The sequence below is a fragment of the Clinocottus analis genome, unplaced genomic scaffold (genome assembly GCF_023055335.1).
Source record: "Clinocottus analis isolate CAN_PGR_092001 unplaced genomic scaffold, fCliAna1.0.p SCAF_20, whole genome shotgun sequence".
In the NCBI taxonomy this organism is placed as follows: Eukaryota; Metazoa; Chordata; class Actinopteri; order Perciformes; family Cottidae; genus Clinocottus; species Clinocottus analis.
The window spans coordinates 10,939,174-10,955,501 of NW_027175932.1; the positions used below are offsets into that span (position 1 = coordinate 10,939,174).

The following is a 16,328-nucleotide window of genomic DNA, read 5'->3' on the forward strand; positions in this document are numbered from 1 at the left end:
CGAGCTGGGATCCACTTGACGTACGACTCTCGAGACGGAGGACGTCACTAAACTCCTCCTCCTCCTGAGATATACCAATCCAATGAGGAGGAGGAGGAGGGGGAGGGGGGGACCTGACCTGACCCGCAGAATAAATACAAAATAATTATAGTTAATTAGTGAGTTAGTTTAGTGTATTTTTTAAATCTATTTGTTGATTAAATAATATTCCCTAACGTAAAAATGTTTTCAACTTTTTTCCCGACGTTTTTTTAATTTAATTGTGTTCAGGCATTTCATCTCTTTGTATTATTCGTTGATTTAATTCAATCAATTTTTATTGTACAAAAGACATTTCGTGGAAGCATGCTGCCTTTTCCTTTAAGAATTATGTCCGGTCTATGACCACATATTATAATATGGTGCCATAGAAAAAGAAATCACGAACTATCAATAACTATAATGCAATACAATTGTTTGTGTGCTATTGGATTATCCTTCTGATATTTCCAATTCAAAGGACAAGATGACGCACTGAAGGTGGATGCAAATAAAGGATCGTGGCTGCCATCTGATGGTCGATTATTATTACTGCACTGTTGGGCTCATTGGGGGTAATGTGCCTTCTTCACCAGCAGATGACTCTACTTACTTAATTTCTGCGTCACAATTTCATACTGTACTACTTTTTTAAGCGTAGGATGCAACAAGTTAAAATGGCACAAGGCAACCTTGATTTAATGTGTGTTTTATCTGTAACAGGTTTTTTTCTCATCTTTGCTTCAGCTCTGCAATGCTTCCATTAGTAATTTGTATAATTAAAAGTTGTTAGAGCACACAACCCACGTACTTGGGCTATAAATAACTTGACATTCATAAGTCAAAGTTAAACATTCAGATGTGATGAAAGCCTGTAGCCCATCGAAGCACCTCGTTATATTTTAAGGTACTGAAACATCAGAGGTCGGTTGCAGAAAGGGACGGTGAACAAACGCACAAGGCACATTTCTTTCGAGGTTGCACTGTATTGTTTTTATTAACAAGAAAATACATCTTCATCTTTCAACATAAAGTGACCGTAGCACATGATTTTTGTTTGTACAGATGACCTTTATGCCGATGTACCTCTCTTGATTCTAAGGTTAAAAGAATACAGATTCCTACACATGCACAATGAGATCCAAATAAGAGGAAGTTCCAGAAATTTAAAAATATAAAACAATTACACGTCTGGGAGTTTTGATTGCAAACTGTAATCCTGAAGTAATTACAAAGTGTAGTAATCTCTGGCTTTGAGAACTACTGTACATGTGGTCATGTTGTTCATTCTCCTTCTTATCCCACTTCACACACACACGCACACACACACACACACGCACACACACAAACACACACACACACACACACACACACACACCAACATGTATAGTAAATCCCAAATCAAACACTACCACGTGGCTCTGATAAAAAATAATGTCACATGCACCATCGACACAATCATAAAAATGATCAATTCTCAAACCGGAAGGGAACCTGTATGACCTGACCGTGTGTATTCATTGTCTTCATAACTTTCATAAGAGATACTTTATACATAATGGATACATTCAATTGATTACTTACAAAAGGGGATCCAGGGGAACCGTTTAGTATCAAAGTTGTGTGAGTTACGCCGTCACGACAGTATACAGCGGGGTCATGCGGCGTCGTGGGCCACTAAAGGCCGAACTTCACTGGGAAGTCAGTCGGCCATCTTAACTGGTCTCTGGAAGGGGTAAGAAATAATGAGGTGCCATGTTCAAAGTTAAAAATCAATGTAGACATTTTTATCTTGAAGTAAGCCCAGAACCACCTCCAGACATGAAGAAGACACAACTGTATGCTTTTGGATACAAGCCTTACACCAACATGCTAGTTAGCATAAACGGAAGACTAACTAGTTGATATTGCAAACATGTGAGCAAACAATGGCCCGTGTACCCTTCTTATGTGCAGTGTGTGATATGTCCGCGCATACAGAGCAACACTAAGACTCCTTTTGAAGTTGTGTAAATATAATATTGACTCTCCTTTAAGTGCGTGTTCGTTGAACTCCTGATGCACATATCTGGCTATTTAGCTTCGAGCTAAATGTTCGACTTGCCCAATGTTTGCGAGCTAGCTAGCGTTAGCTGTGTTGGTTTGCTGGGGCTTTTGCTGGGGCAGATTCTGTACTGGGCTTCAATATTCAATAACATGCAGCAGGTTTATTTTTTCGCAATTCAAATTTTAAAAAAATAGATGAAAACACAACATTTTGGCAGAAAAAACAAACATGAAGCATGAGGCATGCTAGGGAAAATGGCACCTCGTCATTTATTATCCCATCCTTTCAAAGACAAACTAGCAGTACGTCTGACTTCTGTTTAACTATTAAAGCTGCGGTCATGCCTGTGAACGTCAGACACTGTCTGCTCTTGAGCCGACCTCGTGTTTTCGGTGTCGCTGGACGGACTCGCGTGTCATTCAGCGGCTCGTCTGGCCTCCTGTCGACCGAGTCTGTCCGACCGAGACACCCGGAGAACTTAGTCCAAGCGAGCACTACCAGGGGCTGTAAAAGCAAAATGCTATTTATTTTTGCAGTCCAGATTATAATAGACCATCAGGGAGCATTCCAGTTGTTAATACCACTAAATATATTAAAGGGGTGCATCAACATTTAGATTTTTATTTAGTTATTTTTGTCTTCTCCAGTCACATTTCGGGGTGGGGGTGGATCTACATTTGTCCTTCTGTAACTGAGCAACCGTTATCCTGAGCAGAGCAGGGCTGCATCCAAATGGACTGTACACTAAAAGCCAAAACGGGAGGTTGCAAAAAGTCTCAATGCAGCAGAGAGGTTGCACTTTGGATGCAGCCCCAGTTCAGACTATCAAAAGGCCTGAGGGAGACTCAACTATTTACATTATGAGTGCCATAACAAAGCAGTTGACGCAGGTGTGTTTACTTAAAACCGGTGCTCATTTTACTCAATTCTCTGCAGACAATAACGCCCAAACGTGTGGTTTGAACGCACAGCGGTGCACTCGTTTGTATTCTGCTGCTGATATGACTGATTGTCCGTTCTCTGTCAACACGGTCACGGCGGCGTGCTAACCAAACAGGCATAATAACAAAATAGTGGCGTTTCCAAAAAGTGAGATGACTTGGTTTTTCAAAGTGCCAGTCGCTCACGCTGTAAAGCGACGTGGACCGAGTCCTGTGTGTGGTGCAAATACATTCAGACTTCACCACATTCGTGGTCCGAACGCGCTTCCCCACAGTTAGTTGGCTCAGTAATGTAAGAAGGGGTACGTAAATGCTTTCTGTTTTTATAATGCAGTGATGATTAGGGTTTCTTGGTATCCTTTAGGCCCAATTCAACGCATGGGAATAAAACTCCATGAACCATAACCTCTTCTTCGGTTTCCCTCAGTACAATCTGGGCGGCAAAACTGCCAAAATATACTTTTTCTCAGACTTTTTAAGCGGGACACAGGTCTGAACCACGAAAGGAACAAACTATCCAAGCAGCCACAACCACAGCTTAAGAACTACCACATGAGAACACACAGCTTCAGGACTTTGTTGTTGTTAAGAAAGAAAAATGTTCGCAGATTTCACAGTATCACAACTTCAGGTGAGTTGAGTAACAAACACGGAGGCTGAATGAGGAAAAACACAAACCAACAATGGAACAAATTTCCGTTCCTGCGCGTACCGAGATGAAGGCCGCCATTAGTCATGACGCAACCGACCTGCTGAGTGTCCTTGAGCCAGAAATTAAACCCCCACCTGCCGGACGTCTCACTGTACTACTACTGAATTTTAGCCCCATGTGGGAATACACTAATAAGGTCAAACCCAGTAAGGCCTCATACATTTGTGGTCATCATCAGTGCATGTAAAACACACTACTGGTGCGTGACATTTAAAATATAATCCATTTGAGAAGCAAAGACGTTGACCAACGTATTTCTCAGGGCGCCGTCAAATTTTTTGTGAAGTGCCCTTCAAGTGAAATTAGCATAAGGTGTCAGCCCATTGTCCCGTAGCGTCCCGCCACGGCGTGCATCCAAACAGGCTCAAAAGGACACACAGAGCACTGCTGACAAAGCAGAGTCCCAGCAGGCATCTGGCACGCACAGCAGACACACAAGTGTGTTTTGTGTCCACACGGGGATGAGAGGGGGAGGGGCTTCAACAGGTGGACGATACGTAGTCTGAATGGCTACCTGTTTGTGTACAGTATATCAGGGGATATTTATAGACCGGACTATCGGGGTCGGCTCGCTCTTCGCTCCTCTCCTTTTGGAGAGGGCCTCTGGAGCTGATTGTGTTTGTCTAATAAACCAGAAAGCTATAGTTTTGGAGTCAGACTCGCATCGCTGATCGCTCTAAGAATAGACTCCTCCTCCCCGGTGCAACCGAGCCCACGTCAGCGGCTCAAGGGTCCCAACAAGGGCTCAGATGAGGTATAAGGAGAGGGATTGTACTGCGATCGGACACACGAAAATCAAACAAAGGCATATTGTGACATCATGAAAAATGGTCTCTTTTGACCTCTCAAAAACCAAGAGGTAAAATCAACAGCTAAATTATGACAAAATGTGGATCCTGCACAACCCAGTACGCTGGGTGTGGAATACTGCTGCGGACAAAATTAAGTGTTTCTACATTAAAAGTCTTCCAGCTAAAATGCAGCTATCACCTTATTTGACTGTGAGCTAGCACAACAAACAGAAACAGCCCTCTAAAAGCAGATTAAAGTGCTATAAAAACAAACAAATAAATTATCTTGGTTAATTTGGATTCTTTTTTTTATCCGTTTTGCCGCCTCGATCCTGAAAATGACGCGCGCTAGAAACCAAACTTCTAAAAACCTACAGCTGAGTGTGCGCCCGCTTGTGTGCAAGAAGAGGGGGATAATACTTGTGAATCCACTTCCACTCTCCTCCCGCCGACTCTCGGGTTGGAGTAGGGCAGAGGAGGGATTAAAAAAAGGAAGAGGGAGAGGAGGGAAGGAGAGCTGGAAAGACTGGCATTAAGAGCCTCTCTTGCTTTAAGAGAAGAGGCTCAGAGCGAGAGGGAAAATATAAACAAGCAAAGATAGATAAAACCAACAAACCCCCGACAGATTTCTTATTATTTCATTGCTTCTTTGTCCCGTACGCTCTCTTCTCTCCCACCCCGCCTTCTTCCCTCCCCCTATTGACTCTTCCCCCCCCCCCCCTCCCTCGGGGCCTCTTCCCTCCCACCTCCCCTCCCCTTCCTCTCACTCCTCGGCTGTTTTGAGGACAGAGTCGTCTCCGAGGATCTTGCAGAGCTCGTTGAGGCGATGCTGCATCTCGGGAATGCCGGCGAGCTGCGTCTCCAGCCGCTGCTTCTCCTCGGTGAGGGAGAGACGCGTCGCAGAGTCCAGCTGCTCGAAGCGCCAGCCTCCCTCCCCGTCGAACTGCAGCAGGTGGGTGTGGTACTTCCTGCAAGGTGAAGAAGAGCGGGAAGGACGTCAAGTGGGAGACGGACCAACGTGTGCCTCCCTGCAGTTCCCCCCCTATTTCTTAATTCGGTGTGCGCATTTCAAGAAAATGTAAAAACAATCTGGACTAGAAAATCAACGGCGGGCAGCGTCTTACCACAGGGAGGGTCTGTGTGTGATGGAGAGCAGCGAGATGCCGGCGTCCTTCGCGGCCTGGAAGATCTTCCCCTCCACGTCAATGCTCACGGCGCTGGTGCACTCATCCAGCAGCGCATATTTAGGCCTGGTAAACACAGTGGACATTGTTTTAATGTTTGCAGTCCGGCCGGTGAGCGACTCAGGAGATTGTTTAATCAGCGAGATGCTCAGTTAGAATGCTAACCACTGTTGGTTTTAAGGTCTTTCAGATAAAGGCTTTGATGAATATGACGTGTAACCGTGAAAAGAAACAGTAGTATTGAACGTCTGGCTCATTCTGCTGTTCAATCAATCATTTTGCACTCTTAAAAACAGTCGATTACACTGTGACACAAGACGGCCACGAGCCACGCTAGCTGCTCCGCTCCAACTAGAAGTAAACACAGCGTGCAGCTGGCGGCGGCGGATGATGATGAATTAGTGCAATGACAGCAAAACGCTGCGCCTTACTTGTGGTAGAACATGCGCGCCATGCCCATCCTCTGCTTCTCGCCTCCTGACAACACGTCCTTCCAGTCCAGCTCAGCATCCCAGCCTGAGTGCAAAAGAGGACATGACACGACCATGTATTTAAAAAACGTTGAGAGCAACCATTACTTTGTCTTTATGAGGGCGAAGATGTAGATTCAGAGCACGACAGGGGAAATCTGGATCACATTAGGTCGTTTACACAAAGAGGTAATTAAAAATACCTTTGGAACAATGTCATGTAGAGCCAAAATGTAAACAGACAGGTTATGCAGACTGTTTCTATGTGGCCGTCATGCCAGCAGTCATTACAAAAGGAGAGGAACAGAGGCGAGATGTTTTCTTAAGAAGGTTTAACCAGTCTAGGTGCAGACTGCGGACAACTTTTTTGTGTAACTTTTCTCAAAGACTTATACTGCATGTGTTCCAACATCCGCGACAGATGATCCGTGACTGCCAGAAATGTGCGAGTTCGATCGCGATCAGGACTTTTGTCAACACTTTCACAGTGCAGCCATTCATAAGTTAAACCCCGTTTTGCAGCTCCGCAGAGTGCTCGGCTCGCAACAATAGGCCTGTTTGTTTGGTAATGAGAGGAGAGCAGCTGCCAATTAATCGCACACTTCAAGTTGAGGCAATACAAGTAATACCCAGGTGTGTAACACATACAAAACCGAGCTTGTTTGATCTCAAAAAAGCACCAGCAAAGCGGCACGGCAGATCAGCTGTGCAGGGCGAAATGTTTTTGCGAGCATTTCAATGAATAATCAATACATTTTTTAAAACTTTTATGCTGCGGGATGAAGATAAAAATCTCACCTATTGTCCAGTACTCAATAGTCTTAATTTGCCTTGTGATTATTTGTACTAGATGATGGTTCATTGGTCTGGTTTTGTCCAGTTATTTGGTCTAGTCCGCTCGATGGTTAGCTTGTCTAGTTTAAGGAGGGTTTTAGTTGTCAGAAAGTGTTACCCGAGCTATTTAGTTTTTTCTTAAATCTTCAATCTCCTATTTTCCGATGAAAACACTCGGTACGTTGCCTTCATTACTGCCCCACCTCCTTCTCTGGTGACAATGTGGTAGAGGTTGACAATGTCCAAGATGGTGTCCAGGTCCTTGTCACTGAAGCCTCTGGAAGCCATGTCCTCCGCCGAGTCCGGGTAGATCACCTGGTCCCGCAGTGAACCAATGGACATGTAGGGCCTGGAGAAACACACACACACACACACACACAATTTATCCACTGACTGTTTCCTCGCTAACCCCTCATTTCATTAAGTGCTCCACAAAGCTGACAAAGTGTGTGTGTGTGTACAAAAGGGAACACGTTTAAGAACACAAACTAAGAGAGAAAGACGCCCGTTACACTTCTGTTGTATCCGTTACAGCTGCCAGGTGGCCGTCTCATGGCGTGTATAAAATATTCACCGCTCTACGGGGGGAGTCAGCAGGGAGTCAGCAGCTCCAAGCGACCGCGGGTAAGATTACGTTTGATGGTTTGTGTTTTGGGTTCGCTTCAGTCCTCCTGCTACTTCAATGGATTAATCGCTCATCTTGACACCGCGATCCTCCTCCTGTGTCGTCGACACGTTTCAACGCTTTGGGTAGTTTGTGGCTGCAGTTAACAAATGTTTTCATCCATGAAACAGCGGATTATCGTCTCTTTTTTATTCAAGTATAAAAAAATATTCAAATAGCTTATTTTGGGAGTAGAAATGAGTCAAAAGATTAAAATATTTTTAAATGGGAGCCAATTAATATTCGACTGGCTGAAACATCAGGTACATTTATATTCCTAAAAAAGGTCAGCAGTGGCGTAATCCCAGCAGCCTTTCAGTTCAAATCACTGGAGCAGGAGATGTGGGCACACATGGCTGACTCTGGGACACTGATGACACTCAAATTACTGTCAAATGAATGCAATGTTGGGGAAAGTACAACAAAGAAATGATTGTAATTGCAGGTATGTCGAGCCTTTTCTGGGTGGTAAATATTTCACTGTGGCCAAAGCTCTGGTTTCTCTTTGTCGGCCACACACACACACACACACACACACACACACACACACGCAGGTTTTGTTACAATGGATTAGATTACGAGCAGGGTTCACCAGTACAATAATGAAGCCCTTTTATCACAACTCACCTCTGTGGTATATTTATAGAACAATGTGTCTGTTTATGTGTGTGTACCTCTGAGGAATGTAGAACAAATGTTGAGGAGAGGGTTTGTAGAGGCGGCCGCCGTAGACGGGCCACAAGCCGCTGAGGATCCGGAACAGAGAGCTTTTCCCACAGCCGTTAGGCCCCGTGATCAACAGATGCATGCCCTCTTCCACCTGAAATAAAGAATCTATTAATCCCCTTTTAAGATGAGTCAGCCCACAGTGTAATTCAGACGACATCAAGACATAAAGCGCCGAAAAGGATAGGAAGCATCAGTGGGCGGGAAGCGTATTGACAGACAGCATATGACGACTTCACAAGTCACGCAGGAGATCAGAGATGACAACACAGTGGCAAAACATCTCCTCAGAGTGAACACACATCTGTCCTCTCTCTGAATCTATTCTGAATGCCTCCAGGTTGCCTGCAGCTAACAGGGTAGCATACAGTCTGCTTCTTTGTGTTTCGCAAGCCGTCACACACTGTAATCAAATGCATTTACACCATGAGGAGTAGCTTAGCGTCGGGCAGATGACCTTTTACATAATAGTCTGATACTTGTGGGTATTAGCACAAACTCAACAGATTCCCCTGCTATCTACCAGCTCAATGTCAGCAGGTGTATAAACCTCGAATCAGCACTCACTACCAGATGGGTGCAGCCTTCGCTGAGGGATGATAGCATGAGCTGCTAGCGCTAGTTGAGGCCACAAAGGGCTCTTCAGGAATGTCAATAAAACAGCCGAAGCTGGGCACATGCAAACACTTCAGGAAACATGAATGGGCGAAATGTCAGATTACAGAAGACGGGAGCGGAGCGGTCTTACCTTAACGTTCAGGCAAGACACTACGACGTCCCCATTCGGCGTAATAATTGGGACATTCTCGCACACGATGCCCTTTTCCACGTCGAATACTTCACCTGAACACAGAAAAGAAAAGAGAAAGATGGCGGGAGAAAATTAGAATGACGCTGAATGAGAGCAGAGGTTGAGGATTAGACTTGTTGATCCATAAGCATGGATATGAATGGGATAATACTACTACTGCAAAACAATCCCTCTTTACCACTTCACTTATCTCTAAGCTCAACTGCGCTCTCTAACAGGAGTTTCGTGGGGTCAATCGGGTATTTACTCAAGGATATATGTGCAATAGTCTAACCTTTGACCTTGAGGATTGTGTGTAATATTATCCCTCTGGTGATCGAGGAATTTATGACACTGATGCAAGTTGCCCCAGATAAGAGGTTGGCTCATTGCCTAAACTTTGGACACAAAGTGAGTCTGAAAACTGTTGTTTGCTCATGTTGACTGTGATATAATGACTCATTTCACAATCAAGTATTGAAGAAAAAGGAATTGTGGACAGTGGGCTTGAAAATAAACGGTGGATGTCACACTGACATGAGTTGGTGCTGTTCATGCAAGTCATCAAAATATGTAATGTAACTAACCGACCAAAGCCTTTAGCTCACTTCCTGCTACAGACAGCAGAAGTGGTAAACGTTTGCCCAACATAGTAACAGTTCTCTCTTTCGGGTGTATTTTAATACAGAAGTAGGCCAGAGCGTGCGTACACCAGGTCAGGCCTACCCTTTATCTCCAGGGGTCCATCTATGTGCATCCCAGGCTTGTTCTTCTTCTCAGCTCCGGTCGTGGCCGACAAAGAGGAGCGCTTGTAAATGCCCTTCTGGACGTCCTCAAAGACCAAAAACATGTTGTGGACCCGTGCGGTGTAGCCTGCCAGCTCTGTCACCTGTTCCCAGCAAACAAAAAAAGGGTCAAGAGTTACCACCGCGTAATGTCAGAGGAAGATGACACAGGTCACAGACTCTGTGTGTGTGTGTGTGTGTGTGTGTGTGTGTGTGTGTGTGTGTGTTAAAGCAGGGGGGGTGTATGAACTTATTTGACACGTTGGCAGCTAGCTAAAGGCAATGGATAACCGTTTCCAATCGATAGCATGAAGTAAACTCTACAAAGAGTTTGCTAAACTTAACGGATAAACTGTCGAAGCATCTAAAAATAAGGAAAAATGTTAGCTGAAGTGTCATATTATTGAAACAGTTCGCTTAGCATCAAATCATGGATCGCTAAATGGTTGAAATAGTTAGCTTGAGTCATATTATTGAAACAAGTTAGCTTAGCGTCAATTCATGCATAGCTAAAATGGTGGAAATAGTTAGCTTAAAGTGAGGATAAAAATTTTAAAAAACTGTTAGCTAATAATAATGATAGCTCGATGGTTTAGAAAATTAGCTTAAAGCTATGAATTTTTTATTGTTTAACTAAAAATAACGAATAGCTAAAAATAACGAATAGCTAAAAATAACGAATAGCTAAAAGGTTGAAACAGCTAGCGAAACGTGACGGATATATTGCTGAAACAGTTAGTTTAAAGTAATGAATAGGGATTGCTAAAGGATAGAATTAACAGTTTAAATAGCTTATAAATAATGGAATAATAGTTAAAATAACTCAACATAATGGATTAATTAAATCACAAAGGCGGGGAACCACCGCTTCAGTGTTTTAGTGTGCACACCACAGTGTTTAATAGTGCGAACTCAGACGTCACCAAGAGGCTGCTGCTGCTGTGGATATGCTGTTTGGAGTGGATGCTGCTCTTGGGTCAGTTATAGTCGCTCAGATTTGTGAGTTCTTCTGTGTTTGTTTACAGTTTGTAGGGTGAGCACGCACACAATGTGTGACGACCATTAAGTGATGGGTGAATGAAGAAGTATATTCACAATCAGGATAAACATAAAATGCATTAAGGTATAAAAGGAAAAAGGAGGTCAATAGATATCTAACCGATGAAACAATCAAATAAACATGGAAGAAAAAAAGAAAAATCTCTCTCTTGCTTTAGTGCTGCACCCTGCAGTGAGACAATGCAGGCTGTTGACACAGCTTGATTATATTAAACAACAAACATCACTTCTGGGAATTCCTGGACACCAGGTGGGGCTTTAGAGATGTGACTAGCTCAAAAGAAGAGAGACAGCAAACCACAAATTAAATAAAACCTTTCCAAAAAGGGAGGGACGGATGAGAAGAGAGTGTAGAACTGATTGTGTGTTCTTGTGAAAAGAAATGATGACGGAAACATGGTTAAAAGAGCATCAACAGCTTGATATTTTTTGGTATTTTACGGTATTCTAGCAGGATCAGCCATTACGAAACATGTATTGAAAAACAGTGTCGTCACTTTTGTCATGAGGAGACGGGACAGATGTTGTCGGATTTTGTTTTCAATTGAACATCTCCACTGTTGAATGTGACGTAAACACGCAGCGCTTTTCTGCTTCCTGTTAGTCAGCTTTGTTCGTCTGTTATCTCCCAACATATTTCCACAGCTGCTGGAAATAGATCCACAAGTGTGATGCTGAAAGTAACTGATCATCACTTTGATAATCGATCATTTTATCATTGATAACGACTTCACAGATGCATGGAAATGATCTAGGTTTACTGAGATGGCTGCCTGCTTTACAACTCCCACAAGCCAATCACCATCAGTACAGAATAAAGTAATATAATTACTGGACTGCCCTACTCTGAAATGATAGGGATCCATCATCCATAACATCTGACCAGTCCTGACCTAAAAAGCGTTGGAGCACATGTCGAAAAGGAAAGTGAGAAAGAGATGCAGAAGTGCAGACTGTAAGAGCAACAGATGGAAGATTATTCACAGCTAGGCTAAGCCCCATGGGAGGGACACACAAACACACACTCATACATACGCTCACACACACACACGCACAGAGATTAAATCTCGAAGAATTGATGCCTATAAAAAGGTTTCCGTGTTCATTTTTCCCCCGTGATTAGATCTAAGTTACCTTGTTGATCTCTCAAGACAAACACAAGTTGCTCTTAAAACAGTGTCTTGCAAAGCTTTTTGTTGAACAGTATTTTGGATTTTGAGACCCCCTTTTCCAATTGTTGATTGCCAACTGTTAACACTGATAAAAAACTAAAAAGGAAACAACATTAACCACTGAAAGCGATTAGGGAGAGCTCAATTCCAGACGGGCAAAAAACAGGCTCTTGAAGAACAAAAGGAAAAACAGTCTTCAAGATGAGTCGACAAACTGTGACGTTGCAGGCCCGTCTCACCGCTGGCTCACACAACAAACAAATACACGCACACTGTCCTGTGAGTGTTTGGAGGCGTGAGCAGCGCATGCAGCTTCAGGAATGTGTTGCCTGTTAAATTGCATGCTCACAGATCTCTGGGCGTTGCGTGCGGAGGCTTGATGACTGCTGCACACGTGACAACAACACTGTACTTAACACACACACACACACACACACACTAAAGACCAGAGCCGAAAGGCAGGCTAAAACATGTATCCTCCAGGGACGCTGCGCCGAGCTAGAGACTTCCAAAGAGACGTCAGTCGCTCTGCCACCTACTCTGCACATTACCAGTGATTGTCTGTGGGATTTGTAAGATTGGTCGTGCGCGTGTCTGTGTGTGTTTTGAGGAAACACACTCACACTCAAGGAAGCTGACAGCAGCCCGCCAGCACTTTTCAAAAAAAAAATTGAATTTCTTCCTCTTTACCACAAGTTTTCCTGATTCATGCTCAAACAACACACGTGTTGTTACTGAGGAAATGACTGACGAGCTAGGATGAAGAACATCCCAAAACACAGAAACCGGCTGTACTGCAACACAGTGTGCTGCAGCCAAATCCTCTTATGAAGCACAACATGCAGCCAGAGAGAGAGAGAGAGAGAGAGAGAGAGAGAGAGAGAGAGAGAGAGAGAGAGAGAGAGAGAGAGAGAGAGAGAGAGAGAGAGAGAGAGAGAGAGAGAGAGAGAGAGAGAGAGAGAGAGAGAGAGAGAGAGAGAAGAGAGAGAGAGAGAGAGAGAGAGAGAGAGAGAGAGAGAGAGAGAGAATGCATGAATGAGTCTTGCTAAGTTCTGGGGGGGATTAAAATGCAGCGAGAGATCAGGGATTTGGCCCTCAATGAACGAGGCCTTTCATTTGGCGATTCTTTGCTCATTCAGCCAGGACCCGAACAGATCCCGGTGCATGCACGGTGAGCGTCACACGGACGGGAGATGCTGCACGGTACGTCGATATCGTTCGGCCAAGTTGTGTATTCATCTCCCCACATTCCCCCCCCATCTGTTGGACCGCTTCTCCATTTAACCCTGAGCCAACGAAGGGACCCGACCACGCTCACGCAACTGTCCGTGGCGTGATGGTGCTCCATCAACCATTTATATTAGAAATGATAAAATACAACAAATGTTTTTGATTAATCAGTGAATCGTCAGTTCTATTAAAAGCCCCCCCCCGAAAAAAATCAAAAATGTAATCTCATCGCAATACCCCAGAGGCCTTCAAATGCTCTGTTATGTCAGAGAAAAATCCACAACTCAAAGATATTTAAAAAAAAAAGATTAAAGAAGCTGGAACCAGGCAATGTTTGACATCTGTTTAAAAAATGACTTGATGATCAACTGACCATCGATTAATCAGCCAATTGCGTTCAGCTTCAAACAAGAGACGTGGGAGCGCGAAGCCCTTTATAGTTTTACAACATCATTCAAAAGATACCAAACGGCACAATAAAAGCCAGATTTACATGACCATAGCAAATCCTCGTGAGCACAGCCGGAGAGAGCTCCCGCCATACCAACTGAGGACACAAAAGACACGCAAAAGTTACATCAACCTCCGGCCGTGTCCTCACCTCCTTGTAGGAGGACATGATCCTCTCGATGGCGTCAGCACCAGAGGCCAACAGGTTGCGGGCGGTGGTGAAAGCCTCCGTCCTCTCGCTCACCATCACATGCGTTTGCCCGTCTGCGGTTTCTAGAGGGAGACAAAGGCGGGGTAAGAGAATGAGACAAGCAGGTTTTAACTCTGCATCCTGTGAGCCCGTTGATGACGTACGCTCACGCGTGTACCCACGAGCAGGAGAAGGCCATGGAAATAAGCTATTTAAATATCAGCAGTAGTGCTCATCAGAGGACAAAGGGACTCGGTAGTAGCTTTGTTTTTGGTGCAATTGCAATGTCACCAGAGAGGTGTGGGAGGCGGCTACTGTTCCCACACATCAGCTCCTGCTGCTTGAGGAGGAGGCAGACACTGTTTGGTTTGAAGAAATGCTGATGACATGTTGTGTGCCCTGTGAAATGTGCTTCCACCACAGAGTGACGGAATGAAAAACCATCATAGTGGCATTTACAGGTTTTTTTTATTTAATTTTGGGGCACCTTGAGGCCTCCTTACTGTTGTCGGCGAAGCCGGTCGCTGTGATGATCGGCACGGCCACCATGACGAGGCCGCAGGCGCTCCACACGTACTTCATGAGGAACTGCTCCACCATGATGTACCAGAGACGCTTGGATAGGATCAGGTGCATCTGGTCCGCCAGGGCCCGGTAGCACTTCTGCAGCTGACGCATCTCCACCTGCGAAGGATCGACGCATCACACACGCACACACACACGCAATGTTGTCACTTTCTGCCTGTGTTAGACTGAAGTCCTCAACGACTGGCCTAATTGTGTGATTGTCCATTTGATTACACTCACGAATGAGTGTTATGACATATATGGACCCTGTGGGCCATCAAGATAATCTTCATATCTGACGTTTATCACTGAATTTCACTTCAAAGTGCAAAGGTTGGAATGGAGGTTATATAAATTAAAAAATGAAGTGTTGACCTTTTCAAGACGGTAACATAACATACATGTAATGTAATACTGAGAAACATCCATTAACATAGAACAAGGATCTACTTTTATGGTTGTATTTCTCCTCATCATCCATCATCGTTGTCAGTAACATTGCTGCAATAGCTGCCACCTCCATATCCCCACCTCCACCTCCACCTCCATACCTTGTGTCCCCTGTAGAAAGCGATCTCCTCCGCATTGGCAATGATCCTGGAGTGAACGTAGCGCAGGTAGCCCTTCCTGTGAGCCTCCTCGGCCACCAGTTTGCCAAACTTGGGCGAGCAGGCCCGCAGCACCTTGGCCGTGATGAAGACCACCAGCCCGGCCAGCAGGGTGGGCCCGCTGGCGTTGGCGCCCCGGGACCTGGCGGTCTGGATCAGCGTGTAGGAGGTGAGCACCACGTCCAGGATCGGCTTGGTGAGGTTCGAGTACAGGTGGGCCACCGACTGGGAGAACATCATCACGTCCTCCGTGAGCGACTGGTCCGGGTTGGCGAGCCTCCCGTCCATGTTGCTGACTTTGTAGTAGGTCTGGTCGGTGAAGTAGGTCCGGTAGGCATGGTCCACCAGCCGCGTGCGGAAGGCCAGAGCCAGCTTGCACTCCAGGTACCGGATGACGCTGTTGACGAACGTGGCCGGGATGGCGATGAGGAGCCATTTCATCAGCTGGAAGATGAAGCTCTTGGGTTCCTTCTCCACTATGGTTTTGACGATCTTCCCGTCCAAGCTGGCCACGTAAATAGACAGAAACGTCCTCGATATGAGCGCCACCGAGTGCAAGCAGAGCAAACCGAGCTCCTTGGACACGAGCCTGGGGAAGAGGATTTTAACAAGTTCGAGGATCTGCTTGAAAAATTCCGCATTTACCCCGGGGGATGCCTTCTTGTGCACCGCGGCGCTTGTCTGCGTCTTTGCCAAACAGGTGGAGCCGTTCTCCGCCTTTGACACCCGGGGGTTACTCCCGGGGTCTTTGTTTTTGCCGAGCTGCCTGCGGATGATGGGGTACAGTGTTTTGACGCCGTAAGCAGCCGCCGCGAGAAACACGGCTCGCTTCGCTGCAGCCGTGCGGTCCCATTTTACTCTGGACGCCGCATCGAGGATGTTGGACATTTTTCAAACGTTACTCGTCTCTGCCGGCGATCCTCGCGCTACCCATCCCCCAAACCCCGACTCACCGCGTCGACATAAAAAGAGAGACGGACTTCAGTTGGTTGGGTTGATATGAAGCGAGTCCGATACATGTACCGCTACATCCTGCTCTTTTTCTGTACCAGTGTCAACTGCGACAGACGACACTCCGTGTACTTCCGGT

General features: G+C 45.3%; 1 protein-coding gene across 1 annotated transcript; it reads right to left on the reverse strand.

Annotated features, from left to right (window-relative positions):
- Positions 1-5,272: 5,272 nt before the first annotated feature.
- LOC137791428 (ATP-binding cassette sub-family D member 2-like) lies at positions 5,273-16,315 on the reverse strand. Its single transcript, XM_068586382.1, has 10 exons — positions 15,182-16,315; positions 14,567-14,747; positions 14,025-14,146; positions 9,904-10,066; positions 9,136-9,230; positions 8,336-8,481; positions 7,201-7,346; positions 6,125-6,209; positions 5,634-5,759; positions 5,273-5,477 (listed from the first exon to the last, which is right to left on the reverse strand). Exons 1-10 carry the CDS (start codon positions 16,124-16,126, stop codon positions 5,273-5,275), a joined length of 2,214 nt encoding a protein of 737 aa, XP_068442483.1. The 5' UTR covers positions 16,127-16,315.
- Positions 16,316-16,328: the final 13 nt, after the last annotated feature.